The 18140-nt window shown below is 49.8% G+C and overlaps 1 protein-coding gene across 1 annotated transcript; it reads right to left on the reverse strand.

Annotated features, from left to right (window-relative positions):
- Window positions 1–42: 42 nt before the first annotated feature.
- On the reverse strand, window positions 43–11886 carry LOC129693470 (chronophin-like). The gene is given in 5 exon segments (XM_055630283.1): window positions 43–3353; window positions 5451–5522; window positions 9147–9429; window positions 11507–11782; window positions 11785–11886. Coding segments are annotated over 5 exon segments (1068 nt in total). The 3' UTR covers window positions 43–3018.
- Window positions 11887–18140: the final 6254 nt, after the last annotated feature.

Below are 18140 nucleotides of genomic sequence, written 5' to 3' on the forward strand. Positions count from 1 at the left end.
TTAAAATTATAGAAACGTTGCCTATTTCCTTCAATCCATAGATGCTGCTGCACCCGCTGAGTCTCTCCAGCTTTTTTGTGTACCTTCGATTCTCCAGCATCTGCAGTTCCCTCTGAAACACATGGATAGGACAGGTTTGGAGGGATATGGACCAAGCACAGGAAGGTGGGACTAGTGTGGCTGGGACATGTTGGTTGGGTGTGGGCACGTTGAGTTGAAGGGCCAGTTTCCACACTGGATCACTCTATGACACATTTGCTCCCAATCCCTCCATTTTAACCATATAACCATATAACAATTACAGCACGGAAACAGGCCATCTCGACCCTTCTAGTCCGTGCCGAACACATAATCTCCCCTAGTCCCATATACCTGCGCTCAGACCATAACCCTCCATTCCCTTCCCATCCATATAACTATCCAATTTATTTTTAAATGATAAAAACGATCCTGCCTCCACCACTTCCACTGGAAGCTCATTCCACACCGCCACCACTCTCTGAGTAAAGAAGTTCCCCCTCATATTACCCCTAAACTTCAGTCCCTTAATTCTCATTTCATGTCCCCTTGTTTGAATCTTCCCTACTCTCAGTGGGAAAAGCTTTTCCACGTCAACTCTGTCTATCCCTCTCATCATTTTAAAAACCTCTATCAAGTCCCCCCTTAACCTTCTGCGCTCCAGAGAATAAAGCCCTAACTTGTTTCAACCTTTCTCTGTAACTTAGTTGCTGAAACCCAGGCAACATTCTAGTAAATCTCCTCTGTACTCTCTCTATTTTGTTGACATCCTTCCTATAATTAGGCGACCAAAATTGTACACCATACTCCAGAATTGGCCTCACCAATGCCTTGTACAATTTTAACATTACATCCCAACTTCTATACTCAATGCTCTGATTTATAAAGGCCAGCACACCAAAAGCTTTCTTTACCACCCTATCTACATGAGATTCCACTTTCAGGGAACTGTGCATAGTTATTCCCAGATCCCTCTGTTCACCTACATTCTTCAATTCCCTACCATTTACCATGTACGTCCTATTTTGATTTGTCCTGCCAAGATGTAGCACCTCACACTTATCAGCATTAAACTCCATCTGCCATCATTCAGCCCACTCTTCCAACTGGCATAAATCTTAATTTTAAATGACAAAACAAGTGGTTTCGCAGCATTTGATATTTTATTATTTAGTCAGGATTAGAAAAGGATCGGTTCCACTCTTGCTCAACTTTCAGCCAATCCAAGGTCTGCTTTGTGCGGTGCTCCAGGGCAGAGGCATGGCCGCTGTTAGTGTGCGGTTTGCTGCGCTCACATTCGCTGGCACCAGAACCCGGGTCAGATGGCAGGGGTCACCCCAAACGCTACTGTTTGGCACCGGGGTCCCTTTCCCCCCAGTCTCCCTGTCAGATTAGGAAAAGGGGAGATGCAACGAGACCTGGGTGTGTCCTTGTACATCAGTCAGTGAAAGTCAGCAGGAGAAACTCAGCGGGTGCAGCAGCATCTATGGAGCGAAGGAAATAGGCAACGTTTCGGGCCGAAACCCTTCTTCAGACGGCCCGAAACGTTGCCTATTTCCTTCGCTCCATAGATGCTGCTGCACCCGCTGAGTTTCTCCAGCTTTTTTGTGTAACCTTCGATTCTCCAGCATCTGCAGTTCCCTCTTAAAAACAGTGAAAGTCAGCATGTAGGTACAGCAGGCAGTGAAGAAAGCCAAGCCTTCATAGCGAGAGGATTTGAGTTTAGGAGCAAGGGCGATCCTCCTGCAGTTATACAAGGCCCCGATGAGACCGCACCTGGAGTATTGTGTGCAGCTTTGGTCTCCTGATACGAGGAAGGACATTCTTGCTATTGAGGGAGTGCAGCGTAGGTTCACAAGGTTAATTCCCGGGATGGCGGAGCTGACAGATGATGAAAGACTGGGTCGACTGGGCTTGTATTCACTGGGATGAGAGGAGATCTTACATGGATTTGAGTATAGGAGCAGGGAGGTTCTACTGCAGTTGTACAGGGTCTTGGTGAGACCACACCTGGAGTATTGCGTACAGTTTTGGTCTCCAAATCTGAGGAAGGACATTATTGCCATAGAGGGAGTGCAAAGACGGTTCACCAGACTGATTCCTGGGATGTCAGGACTGTCTTATGAAGAAAGACTGGATAGACTTGGTTTATACTCTCTAGAATTTAGAAGATTGAGAGGGGATCTTATAGAAACTTACAAAATTCTTAAGGGGTTGGACAGGCTAGATGCAGGAAGATTGTTCCCGATGTTAGGGAAGTCCAGGACAAGGGGTCACAGCTTAAGGATAAGGGGGAAATCCTTTAAAACCGAGATGAGAAGAACTTTTTTTCACACAGAGAGTGGTGAATCTCTGGAACTCTCTGCCACAGAGGGTAGTTGAGGCCACACAGTTCATTGGCTATATTTAAGAGGGAGTTAGATGTGGCCCTTGTGGCTAAGGGGATCAGGGGGTATGGAGAGAAGGCAGGTACGGGATACTGAGTTGGATGATCAGCCATGATCATATTGAATGGCGGTGCAGGCTCGAAGGGCAGTCCGGAGTCGCCTTCCAGAGGGAAGTGATTCAAAGAGTTTGTGGCCGGAGTGAGAGGGGTCAGAGATGATCTTGCCCGCTCGCTTCCTGGCCCTTGCAGTGTACAGTTCATCAATGGAGGGAAGGTTGCAGACAATAACTTTCTCTGCTGATCGGACGATTCGCTGCAACCTCCAGGTGTCGTGCTTGGTGGCTGAGCCAAACCAGACCATGATGGAGAAGGTGAGGTGCGGTGCAGGCTTGAAGGGCCGAATGGCCTACTCCTGCACCTAATTTCTATGTTTCTATGTTCTTGCTATTGAGGGAGTGCAGCGTAGGTTTACAAGGTTAATTCCCGAGATGGCAGGGCTGACAGATGATGACAGACTGGGTTGACTGGGCTTGTATTCACTGGGATGAGAGGAGATCTTACATGGACATCCCAGTCCGCAGGGTCAACTCCTCCAAGGGTTCTCTCGCGTGTGGTCATCCGTCCAGCAGGGGGAGGAAATCCTTCACGATGTCCACATAGAAGTCGGGGACCATTCTCCGTTGGTCGGGCATTGCGCTGGCCATGTTGTCCCGGGCCTCCTGCAGGGTGGACACCCCGGACAGGGTCAGCACCGTCCGCACCCCGCAGTTGGCCCCGAACAGGATGTCGGTGTCGAGCCGGTCGCCCACCATCAGGGTGCGGGCGGGGTCCAGGGGAGCGGCGCCCAGCGTCCCGCTGATGCAGTCGAACATGAACCTGCTGGGCTTGCCGATCAGCATCGCCCTGCGTCCCGAACCCACCTCTATGGCTGCTGTCAGGCTGCCTGTGCCTGGGGGGGAGGCAGGGAGGGAGGGAGAGGACGGGACGTTCAGTTCATTTGCACCAAGCTAGTGTAAAACTCTATGTTACGTGCTATCCAGTCAGCGGAAAGCCGACAATACATGATGACAATCGAGCCATTTACATTGTACAGATACATAGACAATAGACAATAACCATATAGAAACATAGAAATTAGGTGCAGGAGTAGGCCATTCGGCCCTTCAAGCCAGCACAGCCATTCCATATAAACCATATAACAATTACAGCACGGAAACAGGCCATCTCGACCCTTCTAGTCCGTGCCGAACACATAATCTCCCCTAGTCCCATATACCTGCGCTCAGACCATAACCCTCCATTCCCTTCCCATCCATATAACTATCCAATTTATTTTTAAATGATAAAACAACGATGACTGTTCGCTCTTCAAGGGAGATGCTAAATGCATTTCGTTGTCTCTGTACTGTACACTGACAATGACAATTAAAATTGAATCTGAATCTAAATCTGAAAACGAACCTGCCTCCACCACTTCCACTGGAAGCTCATTCCACACAGCCACCACTCTCTGAGTAAAGAAGTTCCCCCTCGTGTTAACCCTAAACTTCAGTCCCTTAATTCTCATGTCATGTCCCCTTGTTTGAATCTTCCCTACTCACAGTGGGAAAAGCTTTTCCACGTCAACTCTGTCTATCCCTCTCATCATTTTAAAAACCTCTATCAAGTCCCCCCTTAATCTTCTGCGCTCCAAAGAATAAAGCCCTAACTTGTTCAACCTTTCTCTGTAACTTAGTTGCTGAAACCCAGGCAACATTCGAGTAAATCTCCTCTGTACTCTCTCTATTTTGTTGACTAAAAAGTGAAAATAAATTGTGATGTGATGTCATTCAATGTGATCATGGCTGATCATCCCCAATCAGTACCCCGTTCCTGCCTTCTCGCCATATCCCCTGACTCCGCTATCTTAAAGAGCCCTATCTAGCTCTCTCTTGAAAGCATCCAGAGAACCGGCCTCCACCGCCCTCGGAGGCAGAGTATTCCACAGAGTCACAACTCTCTGTGAGAAAAAGTGTTTCTTCGTCTCCGTTCTAAATATCTTACTCCTTATTCTTGAACTGTGTGGCCCCTGGTTCTGGACTCCCCCAACATCGGGAACATGTTTCCTGCCTCTAGCGTGTCCAAACCCTTAACAATCTTATATGGTCCAATGAGATCCTTCTAAACTCCAGAGTGCACAAGCCCAGCTGCTCCGTTCTCTCAGTATATGATGAGGAATAACGTTTAGTGCAAGGTCGAGCCAGCAAAGTCCGATCAAGGATAGTCCGAGGGTCTCCAATGAGGTAGATAGTAGTTCAGGACTGCTCTCTGGTTGCGGTAGGATGGCTCAGTTGCCTGATAACAGCTGGGAAGAAACTGTCCCTGAATCTGGAGGTGTGCTCTTATTCCAATTCTAGTTCCAGTCCTTGTATCCCCACTCCCCTCTTCCCAATTGCTTCTTCTCTGTAATAATCCAGCCTGTATCTCAGCTTACTCCAGGACATCAAGTGGCACAACAGTACAATTGTTGCCTGGGACACAGGTTTGATCCTGATTATGGTTACTGTCTGTATGGAGTTTGTACGTTCTTCCCGTGACCCTCTCACACTCCAAAGACATGCGGAGACCAGGAGACCAAAACTGCACACAATACACCAGGTGCGGTCTCATCAGGGCCTTGTACAAGGCATTGGTGAGGCCAATTCTGGAGTGTGGTGTACAATTTTGGTCGCCTAATTATAGGAAGGATGAGGAAAACACAGGGTCACGGGGAGAACGTGCAAACTCCGTACAGACAGAATCGAACCCGAGTGTCTGGTGCTGTGAGGCAGCAACTCTACCGCTGCCAAGACAGTCAAAGGGGGCAGCAAATCCATTGGTAGCAAATCCGTTTCAAGAATTCACAGCATGCAAGCCAGACAAAAACAAAAGACCATTTGTATCTTGCCTTTTTCCAACAGGCTCTTGGAATGACAATAGATCCTGAATAGGGAAGGGCCGCAGTTCAAGAACTCGCTGCTGGGAGTAGGCTCATATGCTGACAGCCCACTTCATATTACATTCATACCTGGCCGCACTGTGCAGGTGACCTGACCTTCGGTCTCTCCGTCGACAGCGCTGGGAGTCAGTGGCTTCAGATCTGGCAGGAGAGAGATACAAACAAAAAAAAAAGTAGGTTACTTTAAAATGTTGACACAAAGTGCAGGAGCAACATAGAGGGTCCAACACTAATGCTGTCTGACCTGCTGAGTTACCCGTGTATCCGCAGTTCCTTGCTTCTCATAGTCTCACAGAGTGATACAGTGTGGAAACAGGCCCTTCTACCAAAGTTGCCCATACTGACCCTCCATAGAGGGAGTACAGAGAAGGTTCACCAGACTGATTCCTGGGATGTCAGGACTTTCATATGAAGAAGGACTGGATAGACTCGGTTTGTACTCGCTAGAATTATAGAAGATTGAGGGGGGGATCTTATAGAAACGTACAAAATTCTTAAGGGGTTGGACAGGCTAGATGCAGGAAGATTGTTCCTGATGCTGGGGAAGTCCAGAACAAGGGGTCACAGTTTAAGGATAAGGGGGGAAATCTTTTAGGACCGAGATGAGGAAAACATTTTATACACAGAGAGTGGTGAATCTCTGGAATTCTCTGCCGCAGAAGGTAGTTGAGGCCAGTTCATCGGCTATATTTAAGAGGGAGTTAGATGTGGCCCTTGTGGCTAAAGGGATCAGGGGGTATGGACAGAAGGCAGGAACAGGATACTGAGTTGGATGATCAGCCATGATCATATTGAATGGCGGTGCAGGCTCGAAGGGCCGAATGGCCTACTCCTGCACCTAATTTCTATGTTTCTATGTTTCTAACATGCCCAGCTACACTAGTCCCACCTGCGCTTGGCCCATATCCCTCCAAACCTGCCCTATCCATGCACCTGTCTAACTGTTTCTTAAACGTTGGGATAGTCCCAGCCTCAACTACCTCCTCTGGCAGCTCGTTCCATACACCCACCACCCTTTGTGTGAAAAAGTCACCCCTCAGATTCCTATTAAATCTTTTCCCCTTCACCTTGAACCTATGTCCTCTGGTCCTCGATTCCCCTACTCTGGGCAAGAGACTCTACTGTGCATCTACCCGATCTATTCCTCTGATGATTTTATACACCACTATAAGATCACCCCTCATCCTCCTGCGCTCCATGGAATAGAGACCCAGCCTACTCAACCTCTCCCTATAGCTCACACCCTCTAACCCAGGCAACATCCTCGTGAATCTTCTCTGAACCCTTTCAGGCTTGACAACATAGAAACATAGAAATTAGGTGCAGGAGTAGGCAATTCGGCCCTTCGAGCCTGCACCGCCATTCAATGTGATCATGGCTGATCATCCAACTCAGTATCCCGTACCTGCCTTCTCTCCATACCCTCTGATCCCTTTAGCCACAAGGGCCACATCTAACTCCCTCTTAAATATAGCCAATGAACTGGCCTCAACTACCCTCTGTGGCAGAGAGGTCCAGAGATTCACCACTCTCTTTGTGAAAAAAGTTCTTCTCAGCTCGGTTTTAAAGGATTTCCCCTTTATCCTTAAGCTGTGACCCCTTGTCCTGGACTTCCCTAACATCGGGAACAATCTTCCTGCATCTAGCCTGTCCAACCCCTTAAGAATTTTGTAAGTTTCTATAAGATCCCCTCTCAATCTCCTAAATTCTAGAGAGTATAAACCAAGTCTATCCAGTCTTTCTTCATAAGACAGTCCTGACATCCCAGGAATCAGTCTGGTGAACCGTCTCTGCACTCCCTCTATGGCAATAATGTCCTTCCTCAGATTTGGAGACCAAAACTGTACGCAATACTCCAGGTGTGGTCTCACCAAGACCCTGTACAACTGCAGTAGAACCTCCCTGCTCCTATACTCAAACATCTTTCCTATAACATGGTGCCCTGAACTGAACACTATACTCTAAATACGGTCTCACCAACGGCTTCCATTTTTAAATGCAGACAAGGAACTGAAGACGCTGGAATCTTGCGTAGAACAAAGAGTTATGGCTATCGGGACAACACTTCTTGCGTAGAACATGGAGTACCCATGGCTATCTGGACTACACTTCTTCCCAGCCTGCTTCCTGTAAGAACTCCATCCCCTACTCCCAATTCCTCCGTCTACGCCGCATCTGCTCCCAGGCTGAGGTGTTCAACACCAGGGCATCGGAGATGTCCTCATTCTTCAAGGAACGGGGGTTCCCCTCTTCTACTATAGATGGGGCTCTCACCAGGGTCTCTTCCATATCCCGTAGCTCTGCTCTCACTCCCCATCCCCCCACTCGTAACAAGGACAGAGTCCCCCTTGTCCTCACCTTCCACCCCACCAGCCGTCACATACAACAGATAATCCTCCGACATTTTCGCCACCTCCAACGTGTTCCCACCACTTGCCACATCTTCCCACCTCCTCCCCTGTCGGCTTTCTGCAGAGACCGCTCCCTCCGTAACTCCTTGGTCAATTTGTCCCTTCCCACCCAAACCACCCCCTCTCCAGGCACTTTCCCTTGCAACCGAAGAAAATGCTACACTTGTCGCTTTACCTCCCCCTTCGACTCCATCCAAGGACCCAAGCAGTCGTTCCAGGTGAGGCAGAGGTTCACCTGCACCTCCTCCAACCTCATCTATTGCATCCGCTGCTCCAGGTGTCAACTGCTCTACATCGGTGAGATCAAGCGTAGGCTTGGCGATCGTTTCGCCCAACACCTCCGCTCGGTCCGCAATAACCAACCTGATCTCCCGGTGGCTCAGCACTTCAACTCCCCCTCCCATTCCCAATCCGACCTTTCTGTCCTGGGCCTCCTCCATGGCCAGAGTGAGTCCCACCGTAAATTGGAGGAACAGCACCTCATATTTCCCTTGGGCAGTTTACACCCCAGCGGTATGAACATTGACTTCTCTAATTTCAGGTAGTCCCTGCTTTCTCCTCCCCTTCTATGCTCTCCTTCAGCCGACTGTCTCCACCTCTTCCTTTCTTCTTCCCGCCCCGCCACCACCCCCCTCACATCAGTCTGAAGAAGGGGCTCGACCCGAAACATTGCCTATTTCCTTCGCTCCATAGATGCTGCCTCACCCGCTGAGTTTCTCCAGCATTTTTGTCTACCTTCGATTTTCTAGCATCTGCAGTTCCTTCTTAAACATAGAGTACTGGAGTGTCTCAGCGGGTCAGGCAGTTGAATGTGGATAGGTGATGGTTTGGATCATATAAAGAATGGGTGACGTTTGGGATTGCAACCCTTCTTCGTGTGTGTGTGTGTGTGTGTGTGTGTGTGTGTGTGTGTGTGTGTGTGTGTGTGTGTGTGTGTGTGTGTGTGTGTGTGTGTGTTAGATGTATAGATATGCATGTGATATATAGATATATATGCAATGTAGATATATAGATGATATAATGGGGATATACACACACACACATATATATATATACTTGAGAGATATATAGATGATATAATGGGGATATACATACACACACACACACATATATATATATATATACTTGAGAGATATATAGATGATATAATGGGGATATACACATACATACACACACACATATATATATATATATACTTGAGAGATATATAGATGATATAGATGGGGATATACACATACACACACACACATATATGTATATATATACACTTGAGAGATATATAGATGATATAGATGGGGATATACACATACACACACAATAACATGTTTTCTCCCAAATACAGAGACCTGCTCACCTGGGACCACGGCACCTCCACCTATGGGATGCCAGGGATCAGGGTTGGTGGCCACAAACATACACCTGGGGTCCCGCAGGTAGCTGCAGGCCTTGGCCAGCCGCACAAAGCTGAAACGTTCGTCGTAACCGACCAGCACGGCGCCCACCTCTGGGTCGAGGGTGCAGCGGGACACGGGCAGCCCCTCTTCCTCCTCCTCCCCCGATCCGGGCAGTCCGCCTGACACCCGCAGGCCAGCAGCGCGCAGCTCCCCACACAGGGCCTGGCTGCCCAGCACGTACACCTGGGGACGAGTGGGTTAACATAGGATGAGCGATCGACGACACTGGGCCTGCACTCGCTGGAGATCAGCTCCGTTTAGTTTACTGCCACGTGTACTAAGATACAGTGGAAACCTACGATGAGCGATTGTCGGCACTGGGCCTGTACTCGCTGGAGTTTAGAAGAGCGAGGTGGGACCTCATTAAAACATACAGAATAGTGAAAGACTTGGATAGAGAGGATGTTTCCACTGGTGGGACAGTCTAGGACTAGAGGTCACAGCCTCAGAATTAAAGGACGTTCTTTGAGGAAGGAGATGAGGAATTCTTTGCCGCGGAAGGCTGGGGAGGCCAAGTCAATGGATATTTTTAAGGCATAGATAGATTCTTGATTAGTACGGGTGTTAGGGGTTATGGAGAGAAGGCAGGAAAATGGGGTTAGGTGGGAGAGATAGATCAGCCATGATTGAATGGTGAGTCGACTTGATGGGCCGAATGGCCTAATTCTACTCCTATCACTTATGACCTAACGAGTTGGTGGAAAGTGATTAAAATCGAGCTATTCTGTATTCTGTATATTCTGCGTGCATTTTTTTCAGGACTGCTCCCTGGTTGTCGTAGGATGGTTCAGTTGCCTGATAACAGCTGGGATAAACTATTCCTGAATTAGGTGTGCATTTTCCATTTTCAGTGTACAGAGGAAATGTTGCTGTAGAAATAGGGATTTAGGAGTGTGGAGCAATAGTAATGCCAGTTTGGAGATCTACTTCTGTGTCTAGCACGTAAATAGTCAGCTGTGTTGGGTATCATCTTCAAAGCAGATGATAGTTAGAAGGATGAGGGGACACCTCACTGAAACTTACCGAATAGTGAAAGGCCGGATAGAGTGGATGAGGAAGGGGGGGGGGGGGGGGTGTTTCCACTCGTGGGAGAGTCTTGGACCAGAATGTTTTAAAGTTTAGATATACAGCATGGAAACAGACCCTTCGGCCCACCGAGTCCACTCCGACCAGTGATCCCCGCACACTAACACTATCCTACACACACACAAGGGACAATTGTTACATTTATACCAAGCCAATTAACTTGCAAGCCTGGACGCCTTTGGAGTGTGGGAGGAAACCAAAGATCTCGGAGTGAACCCACGCAGGTCACGGGGAGAACGTACAAACTCCCGTGGTCAGGATCGAACCCGGGTCTCCGGCGCTGTGAGGCAGCTACTCTACCGCTGCGCCGCCCACAGTCACAACTTCCGAATTAAAGGACATTCTTTCAGGAAGGAGACGAGGAGGAATTTCTTCGGCCAGAGGGTGGTGAATCTGTGGAATTCTTTGCCACAGACGGCCGTGGCCAAGTCAGTGGATATTTTCAAGGCAGAGATAGATTCTTGATTAGTGCTGGTGTCAGGGGTTATGGGGTTGGGGAGAGATGGATCAGGCATGATTGAATGTTGCAATGGACTAGATGGGCCGAATGGTGTAATTCTGCTCCTATGCATCATGACCTTGCGGTGGAGGGGGGGAGAGATGGATTGCAAAAGGCAATCATTGCAAAAGGATTTGAGTATAGGAGCAGGGAGGTTCTACTGCAGTTGTACAGGGTCTTGGTGAGACCACACCTGGAGTATTGCGTACAGTTTTGGTCTCCAAATTTGCGGAAGGACACAGTTCATTGGCTATATTTAAGAGGGAGTTAGATGTGGCCCTTGTGGCTAAAGGGATCAGGGGGTATGGAGAGAAGGCAGGTACGGGATAGTGAGTTGGATGATCAGCCATGATCATATTGAATGGCGGTGCAGGCTCGAAGGGCCGAATGGCCTACTCCTGCACCCAATTTCTATGTTTCTATTTCTAAGGCATAGGTAGATAGAGTTTGATTAGTGCAGGTGTCAGGGGTTATGGGGTTAGGGAGGGGGAGGGGGGGAGGAGATGGATCAGCCATGATTGAATGTTGCATTGGACTAGATGGCCGAATGGTGTAATTCTGCTCCTATGCATCATGACCTTGCGGTGGAGGGGGGAGAGATGGATCAGCCATGATTGAATGTTGCAATGGACTAGATGGGCCGAATGGTGTAATTCTGCCCCTATGCATCATGACCTTGCGGTGGAGGGGGGCCACGCCGCCCAGGTAGAGAGCCGAGCAGCGGGCCGTGCTGTACACTTGCTCAGGCCCGGCCTGCAGGCCCAAAGCCACGAGCTTTCCCACCAGCGCGTCCCGGGAGCGGCTGCAGTTGTTGCTGACGAAGTAGACGCGCTTGCCGAGGGCCCTCAGGCCGCCCAGCAGCTCGGCGGCGCCGGCGATCACCCGCGGCCCCGGCCCGGCCCGTCATGACCACAGGACGCCGTCGCAGTCGAGCAGGAAGGTGTCGACGGCGGGCGGGCGGGCGGGCGGGCGGCCAGCAGCTCCCGGCCGCGGGACCCGACCCACCCGCTGCTCAAGCGGCGGCGGCGGCGGCGGCGGCACCCTCCCCCCGCCATCCTCCCCTCCGCCCGACTGAGCCCGGCGGCGTCCGCACCACCGCCTATACCCGCCCTCTCCACCAATCGCGGCCCGGCGTCCGCCCACCTCCCCTTCTCATTGGCTACTCCGGCGGGGGCGGGACTAGAGCAACGCCCAATCGGTGCGCTCCGTCTCGCTGGGACCAATCAGAGCGCGGAGACCCCACGTGGGGCCGTGGCCGTCCAGCGATCCTATTGGTCAGAGCGCGGAGACCCCACGTGGGGCCGTGGCCGTCCAGCGATCCTATTGGTCAGTCGCGGGACACCGGGAGGGGAAGGACCAATCAGAACGCCGACCCCATGTGGTCATGTGCAAAGATCCCGCCCTCTCCACCAATCGCGGCCCGGCCCCCGCCCACCTCCCCTTCTCATTGGCTACTCCGGCGGGGGCGGGACTAGCGCAACGCCCAATCGGTGCGCTCCGTCTCGCTGGGACCAATCAGAGCGCGTGTAGGATAGTATCAGTGTGTGTAGGATAGTATCAGTGTGTGGGGGTCGCTGGTCGGTGTGGACTCGGTGGGCCGAAGGGCCTGTTTCCGTGCTGTAACTCCAAACTAAACTAAACCAAACTAAACCAAACTAAACCAAACTAAACCAAACTAAACCAAACTAAACCAAACTAAACTAAACTAAACCAAACTAAACTAAACTAAACTAAACTAAACCAAACTAAACCAAACTAAACCAAACTAAACCAAACTAAACTAAACTAAACCAAACTAAACCAAACTAAACTAAACTAAACTAAACTAAACTAAACTAAACTAAACCAAACTAAACTAAACTAAACTAAACTAAACTAAACCAAACTAAACTAAACTAAACTAAACTAAACTAAACTAAACTAAACCAAACCAAACTAAACTAAACTAAACTAAACCAAACTAAACCAAACTAAACTAAACTAAACTAAACTAAACTAAACTAAACTAAACCAAACTAAACCAAACTAAACCAAACTAAACTAAACCAAACTAAACCAAACTAAACTAAACTAAACTAAACTAAACTAAACTAAACTAAACCAAACCAAACTAAACTAAACTAAACTATCAGCTTTTCCCACTGAGAGTAGGGAAGATTCAAACAAGGGGACATGACATGAGAATTAAGGGACTGAAGTTTAGGGGTAACATGAGGGGGAACTTCTTTACTCAGAGAGTGGTAGCTGTGTGGAATGAGCTTCCAGTGAAGGTGGTGGAGGCAGGTTCGTTTTTATCAATTAAAAATAAATTGGATAGTTATATGGATGGGAAGGGAATGGAGGGTTATGGTCTGAGTGCAGGTATATGGGACTAGGGGAGATTATGTGTTCGGGACGGACTAGAAGGGTCGAGATGGCCTGTTTCCGTGCTGTAATTGTTATATGGTTATATGGTTATATGGTTATATGGTTATATGGTTATATGGTTATATGGTTATATGGTTATATTCCATCTGCCACTTCTTTTCCCACTCTCCCAACCTGTCCAAGTTCTTCTCCTATTGGTCAGTCGCGGGACACCGGGAGGGGAGGGGGGGGTCCGCAACGGCCAATCAGAACGCCGACCCCATGTGGGGGTGACTGGTCATGTGGTCGGTCAGGGACTCCAAGTGCTGGAGTAACTCAGTGGGTCAGGCAGCATCTGTGGAGATAGACACCAAATGCTGGAGTAACCCAGTGGGTCAGGCAGCATCTGTGGAGATAGACACCAAATGGTGGAGTAACTCAGTGAGTCAGGCAGCATCTGTGGAGATAGACACCAAATGCTGGAGTAACTCAGTGGGTCAGGCAGCATCTGTGGATATAGACACCAAATGCTGGAGTAACCCAGTGGGTCAGGCAGCATCTGTGGAGATGGACACCAAATACTGGAGTAACTCAGTGGGTCAGGCAGCATCTGTGGATATAGACACCAAATACTGGAGTAACTCAGTGGGTCAGGCAGCATCTGTGGATATAGACACCAAATGCTGGAATAATTAAGAAGGAACTGCAGATGTTGCAAAATCGAAGGTACACAATCGAAGAATCTCAATGGGTGCAGCAGCATCCATGGATGCTGGAGTAACTCAGCATCTGTGGAGATAGACACCAAATGGTGGAGTAACTCAGTGGGTCAGGCAGCATCTGTGGAGATGGACACCAAATGCTGGAGTAACTCAGCATCTGTGGAGATAGACACCAAATGGTGGAGTAACTCAGTGGGTCAGGCAGCATCTGTGGAGATGGACACCAAATACTGGAGTAACAGCATCTGTGGAGATAGACACCAAATACTGGAGTAACTCAGCATCTGTGGAGATAGACACCAAATGGTGGAGTAACTCAGTGGGTCAGGCAGCATCTGTGGATATAGACACCAAATGCTGGAATAATTAACAAGGAACTGCAGATGTTGCAAAATCGAAGGTACACAATCGAAGAATCTCAGTGGGTGCAGCAGCATCCATGGATGCTGGAGTAACTCAGCATCTGTGGAAATAGACACCAAATGCTGGAGTAACCAAATGCTGGAGTAACCCACCTGCAGTTCCTTCCTCCATGGTGTTTTATTGTCAGATGTCCCGAAACGGAATAATGAAATTCATACTTGAAGAACATTTCCTTCGCTCCATACATGCTGCCTCATCCGCTGAGTTTCTCCAGCATTTTTATCTACCGCTTGTGTTAAGGTTCATTTCTTAAAACAGACAAATAATAATAGGTTATGTAAACCATAAAAACTTTACTTTTATGTCAGATGGCAGTGGCTGGAGATATTACAGTCCAGAACATACCACTCTAATGACCAAAGACATAAAACATCTTTTTATAGTGTTTTGGAAATGTAGTCACGTGTTTATACAGAGTTGCAGCAATGACGTCTAACACGTCAATCACATTCAAAGTGTGCTCGTCACTATACAATACACTTGTAATCTTGTGGTTCTCGACCCGAAACGTCACCCATTCCTTCTCTCCAAAGATGCTGCCTGTCCCGCTGAGTTACTCCAACATTTTGTGTCTATCTTCAGTGTAAACCAACATCTGCAGTTCCTGACAATATGATAAATGAGAAAAAAATGAGTATACACACACATTAAAATGAAATAAAACACTCTTGTCCTGACTCTTCTTGGTGTCCTATCTGGGCGCAGCGGTAGAGTTGCTGCCTTACAGCGCTTGCAGCGCCAGAGATCAGGGTTTGAAGCTGACTATGGGTGCTGTCTGTACGGAGTTTGTACGTTCCCCCCCCCGTGACCTGCGTGGGGTTTCTCCGAGATCTTCAGTTTCCTTCCACATTCCAGAGACGTACAGGTTTGTTGGTTAATTGGCTTGGTACGAATGTAAATTGTCCCCAGTGTGTGTAGGATAGTATTAGTGTGTGGGGATCGCTGGTCGGCGCGGACTCGGTGGGCCGAAGGGCCTGTTTCCGCGCTGTATCTCCAAACTAAACTAAATTATCAGTTACCTGGAAAGTAGACACAAAATGCTGGAGTAACTCAGCGGGACAGGCAGCATCTCTGGAGGGAAGGAATGGGTGACGTTTCGGGTCGAGACCCTTCTTCAGACTGATGACAGGGGAGGGGGTGGGACAAAGATAGAATGTAGTCAGAGACAGTGAGACTGGTGGGGAAACTGGGAAGGGGGAGGGGATGGGGAGAGAGTGAAAGCAAGGGCTACTTGAAGTTAGAGAAGTCAATGTTCATACCGCTGGGGTGTAAGCTGCCCAAGTGAAATATGAGGTGCTGTTCCTCCAATTAGCGCTGGGCCTCACTCTGACAGTGGAGGAGGCACCCAGGACAGAAAGGTTAGTGTGGGAATGGGAGGGGGAGTTGAAGTGCTGAGCCACCGGGATATCAGGTAGGTTTGGGCGGACTGAGCGGGAGGTGTTCAGCGAAACAATCGCCGAGCCTGCGCTTGGTCTCGCCGATGTAGAGACGTTCACACCTAGAACAGCGGATACAGTAGATGAGGTTGGAGGAGGTGCAAGTGAACCTTTGCCTCACCTGGAAAGACTGTCGGGGTCTTTGGATGGAGTCGAGGGGGGAGGTAAAGGGACAGGTGTTGCATCTCCTGCGGTTGCAAAGGAAAGTACCTGGGGAGGGGGTGGTTTGGGTCGGAGGGGACGAGGTGGGCAGGTGGGACTGGTGTAGATGGGACATGTTGCCGGTGTTGGGGAAAGTTGGGCAGGTAGGATTGTTTACACGCTGTATCCCTCTACCTCGGCAATGGACTCTGTGAATCTGCAGTTCCTTCCCGCAAATGCAAAACTCTTGAGTTTCGCGACGTCAATCGAAACCGAAAGTGGGACATGGTTCAACTTGGGGGCGTCACCAAGAAGATGCAGGTATATAACACAGTGTCCAGTTTCCTGTTGTAATTTCAAGCTTCTGGTCGCGTCTCTCTCTGTGTCTCGCTGCTGATCAGACCCGGAGATCGGACGAGATGGGTTGCTGTTGGAGCGGGGACAGCGACACGGAGGACGGGTCAAGGTCAGTGGAGACCTCTCCGAGGTGGGACAACGCCGCATCCAGGCACAGCGGCTCCGCTTCGAGAAACTCCAGCGCTTCTCGTCAGCCCAAGCCGAGCCGGGTCAATGTGGGTCCGCGTTACCAGCCGCTGGAGGTCGACACGGACTCGGACAACTCTTGCATCTGGGATCAGATACCTCCAGCGCAAACCTACTACCCGCAGCCGCCCGCGGACCGCTCGGAGGTGGAGTCCATAGGGCACAGCTCCCAACACAACGAGGAGAGGCACTTCTTCCAGCACTTCTTCGCGGTTCTGGACCAAGTCCCCGGCCACAGGGGGATCTTCAAGAGGTGGACGAATGAGGCGCAGAGGGCGGAGAGCGCGAACGAGTACGAGGACATGGGCAAGGTGTGGAACGAGCCGGGCGGCTACGTGAAGACCTTGCAGCGAGTCAAAATACTGGTCTACAACAAGCGGTTCCGGGAGTCGGACCGGGATAAGCTGGCCGAGTGGGCGGCCAAGGTAGTGAAGAGAAGGACCGCTCAGTACAACAAGGCCAAAGCAAAGGGCAAAGACGACTCCAAGCACCTCAAGGTACTGGAAGAGTGGAGAGGGGTGAACTCGGCCATCCAGGACCTCCTCTGAGAGAGATGGCACCCTGGTGGCCCCCCTGTCCTGGAGATGATTTGAACCCAACAACCCCCTTTCCTGAACTCTAGCACTTGTGCGTCTATCTTCGATGGAATCCAGCATCTGCAACTTCTTCCTACATTTCTGAGCCAACCAGCCTCCAGATTACGCTTGTCCATTCCTCAAACACAGATTGCCTCCGAAGAGGGTGGATCTAGACTTGGCCTCAAGAGATGCTTCTCTGGGGAAGGGTCCCGAGAGGGTCGCATATCCATTTCTCCCCCTCCTCAGATGCTGCCTGACCAGCTGAGTTCCTCCAGCACTTTTGGAGCACGCCTGGAGATCCCAGCATCTGCTGTTCCTTGGGCCTCCGTGAGACTGAACTGAAGTTCTCTTGAGTGGTAATGACTGGTTGTCTGATTGGGACTCTGCACTTTCAGGGGTTTCAACCCAACTTGGGACGACCTGGGACGTCCCGAACATGTCACTGCGCTCGAAGTCTCCCCGGAGCCGAGAAAGTCCTGGTGGACCTCCATTGTGTTGGAGGTGTTGGTAGGACCAACTTCTTCCTTGTCCCGTGTCCCGCACGCCCTACTGGCCACAGACCTAGGGTTTTGGTCGCTGTCGAGATGGGGTTGGCCATACCCCAGGATCTCCCTGGGATTCAGAGCGTGGAGCGGGAAGGGAGGTCCACATCAGAAGGTCCTCCCGCATCTCCGGCCGTGAGTGCCCTCCATTCTACCGTCCTGGTCACCGGGCAGATTACCATGGGGGTCACACACATTGGACATGAACTGGATGTGTAGGAAAGAGCTGCCGAAGAAGATCGACACAAAAGGCTGGAATAACTCAGCGGGACAAGCAGCATCTCTGGAGAGAAGAAGTCTGAAGAAAGATGTCACCCATTCCTTCTCCCCAGAGATCCAGTCATTTGTGCCAACCTTCGTTCTCAACTGAACTGTGAAACACTGTTTTTGAACCTAAAGATGACGCCACAAAATAGCCAGGTTTATTGTGAACTGTCGGTACACTGGGATCCAACCCCTCTCTCTGAAAATATGAAGAACTGATTGCAGACCCTTTCTCCACACATTCCTCCACAGGAACGGGGTACTGACTGTGGATGATCAACCATGATTGTATTGAATGGCGGTGCTGGCTCGAA

This window comes from Leucoraja erinacea, unplaced genomic scaffold (genome assembly GCF_028641065.1).
Source record: "Leucoraja erinacea ecotype New England unplaced genomic scaffold, Leri_hhj_1 Leri_306S, whole genome shotgun sequence".
Classification (NCBI taxonomy): Eukaryota; Metazoa; Chordata; class Chondrichthyes; order Rajiformes; family Rajidae; genus Leucoraja; species Leucoraja erinaceus.